The sequence below is a fragment of the Nannobrachium achirus genome (genome assembly GCF_963921795.1).
Source record: "Nannobrachium achirus genome assembly, chromosome: 18".
NCBI lineage: Eukaryota > Metazoa > Chordata > Actinopteri > Myctophiformes > Myctophidae > Nannobrachium > Nannobrachium achirus.
The window spans coordinates 24705439-24715438 of NC_137825.1; the positions used below are offsets into that span (position 1 = coordinate 24705439).

The following is a 10000-nucleotide window of genomic DNA, read 5'->3' on the forward strand; positions in this document are numbered from 1 at the left end:
TCCTGCGGCAGGATGATGCCCGGGCGATGGGGGGGGGCTCTGTGTGTGTGTGTGTGTGTGTGTGTGTGTGTGTGTGTGTGTGTGTGTGTGTGTGTGTGTGTGTGTGTGTGTGTGTGTGTGTGTGTGTGAAAAGGAGAGAGGGAGCTAACATACATTGAGTAGCCTATGTACACCTATAGCTTAGTGTTTGTATTTTATGTGAGCACATACGTGTGTTGTGTGTGTGTGTGTGTGTGTGTGTGTGTGTGTGTGTGTGTGTGTGTGCATGCACATGTGTGACCGACCCTGGTTGATTGTGCTGTCTCTGTTCCCCCCTGTAGGTCGCTGGAGAGAGTGATGACGCGGCAGTGAGAGGCACACGCTCACTGACACACACACACACACACACACACACACACACACACACACACACACACACACACACACACACACACACACACACACACATACATCATCCCCCCCCCCACACATACACACACACCACATACTTGTCCCATTAAAACAGGGAGGCGGGGGTGAAAGGAACTCTCCGCTATGACGGCGTCATTTCTCCCCATTACTGGCGTGTGAGCCACACACACACACACACACACACACACACACACACACACACACACACACACACACACACACACTGTGGCACCCTCCGCGGGGAGTCGTCTGCATGGGTTAAAGCCCTATCTAGGGCAAAAAAGATGGAGCTCTTATCCCATTCGTCACGTCTCTAACACACAGACGCACGCACACACACACACACAGACACACACACACCTGAAATCCGACACCCGTTGCTCAGGAGGGTGAAAGAGGACTGAATGGAGATCCACAATTAGAATAGAACATCGGAGTGAAGGAGAGAGAGAGAGAGAGAGAGAGCAAGTACCTCCCTCCCCACCACCCACCCCAATCGGGAAAGATGTCCCAAGAGCCTTAAGAAGACCAACGAAGTCCTGTCCCCCTTGCCCCCTTGCCCCCGACCCCCCCACCCTTTCCCCCCACCCCCTGCGGAAGAGATCTCCAAACGAGGAGGAGGACCCCTTGGGAAACACAAGCGGGGGTGCATCCTCCGAGGCTTCCTTGGAAAAGGCTTTCACTATACGTGCTTTTCTGGGGGGCGGGTGGGCCTGCGCGCCCTACAAGTAGCCACCATGAGCTGTAAAAGGCTAGAGTCTACACCCCAGCTCTAGCCCCCTGTCTCCCTCCCGTACGTGTGTGCGTGTGTGTGAGTGTGTGAGTGAGTGTGTGGGGGAGGAGGAGGAGGGGCGCGTGTATGAGTGTGATGGCGGTGTGCGTGTGGGCGTCGGCCCCCTTGCTCTTCCTGGGGCTGTGCCTGTGCAGCGTGGGGGGCCGGGCCCAGGGCGAGGTGCTGGAGTTCGGGGGCATGCCGGGCCAGTGGGGCCGCTTCCCCGTGTGGAACGCCTGCTGCGAGAGCGTGCTGAGCTTCAGCCTGCGGACTCACAGCCAGGAGGGCCTCCTGCTCTACCTGGACGACGAGGGCTTCTGCGACTTCCTGGAGCTGCTGCTGCTGCGCGGGCGCCTCCGCCTGCGCTTCTCCATCTTCTGCGCCGAGCCCGCCGAGCTGCAGTCGGCGTCGGCGGTGAGCGACGGCCGCTGGCACGCCGTGCGCGTCAAGCGGGACTGGCGGAACACCTCGCTGGAGGTGGACGGGCGGGTGGAGGGCTGGGCGGAGGTGAAGAGCAAGCGGAGAGACATGACGGTGTTCAGCCACACGCTCATGGGCGGCGTGACGCCGGAGCTGCGCTCCTCGCCGCTGCGCCTCACCTCGCCCGCCGTGCGCGAGCAGCCGCCGTTCCGTGGCTGGGTGACGGCCGTGAGCGTCAACGGCACGCTGGCGGCGCTGGAGGGCTCGGAGGGCGTGACGGTGGCGGCGGGCTGCGGGCCGGACCACCGGTGCCAGAACGGCGGCGTGTGCAGCGTGGTCAACGATCAGGCCGTCTGCGACTGCTCCGACACCGGGTACCAGGGCGACGACTGCAGCGAAGGTAAGGCCCCCCCAGAATACAATCTGAAACCTCATCAACACACCGCCTCATCCTTCTCACACACGCACACACACACACACACACACACACATGCACACGCAAGCACACACGCAAGCACACACGCCTAAAACCACAACTGCATATTCACCCCACAATCTGGAGTTAGTTTGCAGAGCACATAATATCCCTAAATTTGTCAGTCTAGACACTTATTCCTCAATCACCGCCGGTCTGACAGGCAACTTTCACAAACAGTGCCAGCCAGGCATGCATACTGAATATATAATATCGATTCCTATTGCTGCCGATACCTAAAAAAAACTCAGTGCGTATCCACCATGGGGCTCAGCGCACCAGTCAGTTTATCTATCAGGTGTATAGGAGCCGAGAAGATAGTGTGTGAACTGTTGTTTGGAGCTGTATTTAAAACGTAGTACCGAAGGAGTCTGGAGATTTGAGACAAATACTTGAGTCTCAGTGAAAAGCCTTCGCTGGGTTAGCAGTGTAAGCCTTGCATATGACTGTGTTTGGTGTGTGTGTCTAGACAAAACAGCAAGCTTTAAGAAGGTTTCATTAGAACCGGCCTATAAGCGGCTGTGGAATCCAGTGGTGGTTTGGGTAGCAGTGGGTATCACCCTTGTTAATGGATCTGCATTGATTCTAGATGGCCTTCGGAAGGAGCTGTCCATACGCATGGGGTGCTGAATTGAATTATGGGCACATTCGTCTATCCCCCGACACATGTTTTAGTGAGTAACGTGGTGTGTGTGGGGGTGCGTGTCTGTGTGAGTGCATGAGCATGTGTGAGTGCCAGTATTGGGGGGGCGTCAGTCAGTGTCCCTATTAAGATACTGGGATAAGAGAGAAAAGAGATATCACTCCTTAACGATAATAAATGTCTAAATATTTTCTATTATTTTTTCTATCGCGGACCGTGATATCGGTAAAAAAGAGACAACTTAAAACACCATTGAGCAAAATGAGCTGAGAAAATAAATGCAATCGTGGCCCTTGGATACTGGCAAGATGTGCCTTTTTGGTCAACACTAAGCACCAAAATACAGTACAAGGCCACCGTAATGATGGTCATTAGAAGATGCACTAAAGCGCTGCCTAATGACCTCAAGCTGCCTCGTTATGGGCACGACCGAAAACACTACTACACACACCCCTCCCTCCCCCCCTGCCTACTCGGTCGACTGATTCAGCTCCAGTTCGTTTGCTGACGAAATCTCGGTTTGTTTAATCGTTGGCTCCTGGCCCCCCTCCCCCCTGCCCCACCTCACCCCTCTACACTCCACCACGTCACCCAAGCCTCTCTCAGCTTTGCCTCGGCTATTGATTTTTCAATGACGCCGAGTCCGATGATGCATGCATCTGCCAGAATAGTGGAGTGGCCTTGCTATGGAGCCCAAGTACCTCCCTCCCTCCCCCACTCTCTCACTCACTCACTCACTCACTCACTCAGTCGCCCAACCCTCACCCGCCTCCGCTCAACCCTCGACAACACACACACACACACACACACACACACATAGTGTATGGTACATGCTATTACACCTTTAGTGGACAGCGGTCTAAGTTACCATGGAGACAGGGGCTCACTTGGAAGCTGCTCCGTGCGGCGAGTATCCGCCCCCTGCTCCACCCCCTCCCCTCCCCTTACCCCTCCCCTTCCCACCCCCCGACGATCATCCATCCTCCTCTTCCACTTCGCATTGGATTTTTAAGCGCTCGGTCACCACCACTGATTTCAGTCATATGGGTCGCATATTAGTAAGCCAGCATGTCTTCTACAGCAGGGGTTTTCAAAGTGGGTGACGGGGCACCCTGGGGTGCCGTGACGGCAGTCCAGGGGTGCCGTGAGATAATTTGATCATATTTGGAATTGGACACTTGAAAAAATATTTAGTATCATTTTAAACTTGAAGTACAAATTTATTTTCAGTCCGTTCTAACCAAAATGGCTATTATCTCAACTTTTTCCTCGCAACATAATCACTAAAATATTGTCACTGTCGGGCAGAAAACTCATATCTCCAAGTTTCAAATGTGTATGTGTTTTGGTTAAGCAAAGCCCTTCACCCTTCAAGAGCTTCATCATACAAGACTGTCTCACAAAACTAGTGAAAACAGCCGATCTACAAGCACACACGTTGTGTGCTTGTAGATCTGCTGTTTTCACTAGTTTAGTACATTTTATAGATGATAAATACAAGGTTTCCACCCAACAATGACAATATGCTATGAAGGTGAGGTGCTGGGAGTGAAAATTATAATGTAGGCCTATGGGGTGCCTCAGATTAAAAAAATATTTATGGGGTGCCCTGAGACAAAAAAGTTTGTGAACCCCTGTTCTACAGTATATGAAAGCATGTCGCGGACACCGGAAATAGCAGATGCGCGACGTGTTGTGAGCTTGTAGATCGACTATTTTCGGTTATTAGTTATGTTGAAGTGGTCAAACGATGGCAACGGAATGCATGTCCAGACGCATCTTTCATAAACATGAAGAAGTGTAATAAAAGCAAATCTCAATCTGGTGATTAGTTCAACTGCTTGGCTGTACTGCACATAGAACAGCGGAACAGAATGATAATACCTGAACATCATCCTTTGCATTTTCAGTCGTGAGATTACATTTTTGCTTAATAACTCTGTGACCTCGGCTAACAGCTCCCCCGTGGGCCCTTTGTGGCAGCAGCCAATGTCACACGGAGGTGTCACTTAAGGTGCCGCTATCAAAACTAGGGTGTACGACTTTACGTGCCGTGCGTGCACGTGTGCACATGTGTCGGGCTTTCCCCCGCGGCGACGGTGACCGATTCTGACGAGTGAGTGGCCCTTCTCGGTTTTCGAGGCAGCTAGGGCACTCAGCGGCGAGGTGTCCGTGAGTGGAGGAAGTCACATGTGAAACATACGATCCGCTCGGAGCGCGAGCGCGCATGCAGCAGCCAGCGAAGTGCTGATGGCGAGAGAATGTGATCCGGACGCAGTCTGATCCTGTCTGCTACTCTATAGGGAGTTAGTGTGGGGGTACAGCGGGAATGAGAGGGCTTCAGACGTGCACGCTCACTCACACACACACATAGAAACATACATAGATAGACGGGTGCACAGATACTACAAGCATTAAGAGATAGTGCACCCAGTTGAGTGGATAATGAGATGTTAACCTAACTCTAGCAGGAAGGAGAGCAACCGGATTTTAGCACACACACACACACACACACACACACACACACACACACACACACACACACACACACACACACACACACACACACACACACACACACACACACACACACACACACACACACACACACAGTTGTAAGCACACGCACACTTGTTTGTGGGCCGAGGGCTCCTATGTCACCATTAACAGCAGCAGCTTTAAGGGCTGGGGGCTGTACTGTACTGTACATTAGCAGGTCTACAGGCTACTGGGGGGCTGTACTGTACTGTACATTAGCAGTAATAGTCTACAGCCTACTGGGGGGCTGTACTGTACTGTACATTAGCTGTACTACAGGCTACTGGGGGGCTGTACTGTACTGTACATTAGCAGTGCTACAGGTCTACAGGCTACTGGGGGGCTGTACAGTACTGTACTGTACTGTACATTAGCTGTACTACAGGCTACTGGGGGGCTGTACTGTACTGTACTGTACTGTACATTAGCAGTGCTACAGGTCTACAGGCTACTGGGGGGCTGTACTGTACTGTACTGTACTGTACATTAGCAGTGCTACAGGTCTACAGGCTACAGGGGGGCTGTACTGTATGTACTGTACTGTACATTAGCAGTGCTACAGGTCTACAGGCTACAGGGGGGCTGTACTGTACTGTACTGTACTGTACTGTACATTAGCAGTGCTACAGCTCTACAGGCTACATGGGGGCTGTACTGTATGTACTGTACTGTACTGTACATTAGCAGTGCTACAGGTCTAGAGGCTACAGGGGGGCTGTACTGTATGTGTACTGTACTGTACATTAGCAGTGCTACAGGTCTACAGGCTACAGGGGGGCTGTACTGTACTGTACATTAGCAGTGCTACAGCTCTACAGGCTACAGGGGGGCTGTACTGTACTGTACTGTACTGTACATTAGCAGTGCTACAGGTCTAGAGGCTACAGGGGGGTTCTGGTGTGCAGCAGTGGGTGTTATTGGGAAGAACAAGGCCTCCTACGACCATTTTCTCCCCCGTGGCAGAGCTGGCACAGTAGCTTCTTCTTAAAATGGGCTCCACTTATTATTATAGGTCAGAGCAGCTGGTGGGTTCTCAATCTCTTCAACGGCTCGCACTTGAGAATCCTGAAAGTGAAAGTTACTTGAAAGTCGGTCAGATGGGTGGGCCGCGAGTATTTATTTTAATGATCAATCAGGGCTTGAATCAGTCGGAACTGACATAGTTTAAGTTTCCTCCTATTTACCGGTATCGATTTTGTCAGGGTTTTACAGAAAAAAACCTATGACATTCCCCCTGTTTTCTTTGTCATATGATAATTTGATCATTCAAATATTAGCATTTTGCCAATATATTTGGAGGCCCACATGCGCTATCCACACGGCCCACCAGTCGGCCCCCGACCCACAGGTTGAGTATCGCGTTGGGTCAGAGTGTCATAGGCAGGGACGTGCAGAGAATGTTCGAGAGGCAGGGGCTAAAATGTCGAAATATGTTTGATTTCTACACGTTTCTTCATTTCAACATAAGATGCTGCATTCAAGGCTTGAATGCTGCCTTCAGGTATGGCATGGGAAGGAGGGCATTTGAATTTCTTTCAAAAACTGCATTCATGGTCTGGAGAGGGCGCTTTTTACAGACGGATAAAAGGGCAGGGGCTCAATCCCCCCTTGATGTCTATGTGTGCAGTGCATGGTCATAGGTGTGTTCATGGAGGACGTTGTGGCGTTCTTTTCTTTTAAAGAAATATCCGGATGGGCTTCCTTCCTTCCTTTCAGCCTTTCCTGTGTCTCTGGTTTCAGGCAGGCAAACAGAGACACAAGAGGCCAGGACAGTGACGTCATCACAAACAGTCGGGAGAGCGTGCCACGAAAACTGTGGTTTCACGGGGTGCTGACAGATTGTGTAGTTCCTCAAATTATGCAGACAAGCCTCTCTTTCATAGTATGACGTTATGTTGTAGTATCCAGTATCTTCCAAAGGGACCAGCTGTGCTATCGGTTCGCCGATGTCTGCTTGTCCAGGGGGAAGATCTTCAGTGAATTTAAAACATGTTTTTTTTGTGCAAGGTTAAACTGTGCCTGCTAAACGGGAAACACACCCCTTAAAGCAATATGGAACGTTTTGTGGAACATTTAATGGTACAGTATGTTCCTTGCCATGATATGCTGTAAGCGCACATACTGTACTACCTCTCACACGTCTGTGACCGGTTTGTGGAGAAAGCAGATCTTTTCAAAAACATCCTTGTAACTTAATGTGAAGAGGGTTGAAACAGGGTCTCTACAAGGGTAGAGATAGCATGTTATGCCCTGGCAGGGCATTTGTAGACCTGGAATCCTATGGTATGTTGTGTGTACAGATTATAGATGTTTTGATATTATACTTAGACTGATTATAGTTTCTTGGTTTACTGATTCTATTACCTCATGTTTTCCTTGCTTACTGTAATTAAAAGCGTCTGCTAAATGCCTAAATTGTAAATTGAAACAGAAAGGATATAACAAATGAGCCTGTATGTGTTGGTCGAGTGGCATTTTGAACGTTTTGAACGTTCTACTCCCCGGTTTGTGGATTTCAAAGTCAAGACATGCGTTGTAACCTTGTAACATATTTCTTGTCAAACCTGTTGGCGTTTGCACTCAGTGGGAATTTGGCAGCGGCTCTGCTAGGGTTCTTCTACAATGTGTCTGCTGCATGGCCTGCTTTTACTGTAAGTTGGCAGTAGTTTAAGTTTAGGGCAGTGGTTTTCAACCCCTTTCATATCAAGGTCCATTATTTATTCTGCATTTGAGCCGCGCGGACCACCATTTGATGACATTTAGCCTCTCTGACACAAAACGTATGATTATTGTTATCTTTCGATAAGATTTTGTCCACAAACCCATGCTGTATTGATGTTGGTACCATAGGAGAGATAACAGGCTCAACGTTGATCAATATAACAATATTTCTACATTCTAATTGTGTTGACTTGTTGTAAATTAGGTAATGCAGATGTTTAACAAACACAACCTTGGCAACCCTCTGCTCCTCTACAAATAATCCCAGTGCTTTTAAACATTCATTAAGGCATTAAGTCAGTAAGGCACAGTGAATTACCTACCACATTCCATGCAACTGCTAACACACCCTACAATGGACCCATTTTACACTCTCAAGAGTTAAAGATCAATAAGGGTCCATTTCAGGGTTCCCCAATTAGTTTTCCCCAAGGGCCGAATTATGTCTAGGGTACCAATCCGAGGGCCACAAGATTGCAGGGGGCGACGGCGGCGTTCCCACTACACCAGCGACCGTTTTCGTCGTTGTCGGGTGAAAATCTTGTATGTCCAAAACCGTTCGTTTTGAATTTATCATTTTAAAAATGATTTAAACTAGTGAAAACAGCCGATCTACAAGCACACAACGCCTCGCACCTTGTAGATCTGCTGTTTTCACTACTTTTGTGCGACGGCCTTGTATGATTTGCGAAAGAACGTACACATTTGGAGATACGAGGTTTCCACCCGACAACGACGATATACTAGTGTTGTTGCTGCTCTTACATGTATACCACCATTATTACTGGGGTTGGTGTGGACCAGACATTAGCCCCCCGCGGGCCACCTATTGGGGAACCCTGGTCTATTTGGTTACCAGCTCTCCATTATACTGTACCACCTGGAACCCCCTCAAGGACCACTGGTTGAAAACCACTGGTGTAGGGTGTGTTAGCAGTTGCATGGAATGTGTTAGATAATTCATTGTGTGCCTTACTGACTTAATGCCTTAATGAATGTTTAAAAGCACTGGGATTATTTGTAGTGGAGCAGAGGTATTGCCAAGGTCGTGTTTCAGAGAAATCACATGGTGCAGCAAAGTTACTAGGTGCTTGCATAATGAAAGCTGTTGTTATAGATTGCTTGTTTTTTTAATGGCGTGGCTGATGGCCAAGTCTAGAGCAGTGGTTCTCAACCTGTGGGTCGGGACCCCCAGGGGGGTCCCCAAATTATTTTAGAGGCGTCCCCAGATGATTAACTTAATGTGCAACATTGTTTTCTCACTCAACAGTAAACAAACCAGAATAAGGTTTAAGAGTATAGATCGGGTATCTGCACATTTCTAAAGTGACAATTTAATACCTCTAAAATGACAAATTGAACATTGGCCAAATTGTCAAATATTAGAGGCAGAAATTGTGAAAATAGCTGATCTACATGCTCACAGCGCCTTGAACGCGAGGTGTTGTTGAGCATGAAGATCTGCTATTTTCACAATAGAACCGTGTTATGCAAAATGTAATGCCTCAACTATTAGTGCTCGTTAAGGGTGGGGGTCCCCCCAGTTAAAATATGATTATTTTGGGGGTCGTGGCCTGAAAAGGTTGAGAACCACTGGTCTAGAGAACAGGGTTTATATACGTGTATGTATGTACAGTATATGCCCTCTAAAGTAGACCAATCACAGCCCATGTTACTTCTGTGTGTGCATTACACATGAAACAGACAACCATGCAGGAAATAGCAACGTAAAACTCACGACGAGCGTGAAAATGGTTTTGTAGTCAATAAACTGTGCATGTAAGACTATTTATTCTCAGCAAATCTCTGACCTTACATCAACATTGTTCTAGTTTTGTACTTTTTTTAAAAGATTTGTTTTAGGGCTTTTATGCCTATATTGATAGGAGAGTAGACTGACAGGAAATGGGGAGAAAGATGGGGCAAAGCAAAGATCGGCAGGGACAGGACTCAAACCCACGACACGCTGTCTGGCATCAGAGCCTATGTGGTATACGCCTGGACCGCTAGGCCAGCGGGC

General features: G+C 48.9%; 1 protein-coding gene across 6 annotated transcripts in view; it reads left to right on the forward strand.

The window, feature by feature from the left end:
- Positions 1-1270: 1270 nt before the first annotated feature.
- nrxn1a (neurexin 1a) overlaps positions 1271-10000 on the forward strand; it is a gene marked incomplete at both ends in the record, with an annotated part of 148175 nt that continues 139445 nt past the window's right edge. For 5 of the 6 annotated variants that reach the window (XM_080747606.1, XM_080747604.1, XM_080747603.1 and 2 more), the window contains one exon: positions 1271-2003. In XM_080747606.1, the coding sequence (XP_080603732.1) occupies positions 1271-2003 (733 nt within the window). The remainder of the gene's footprint in view (positions 2004-10000) is intronic. The other variant, XM_080747608.1, reaches the window with a different exon arrangement.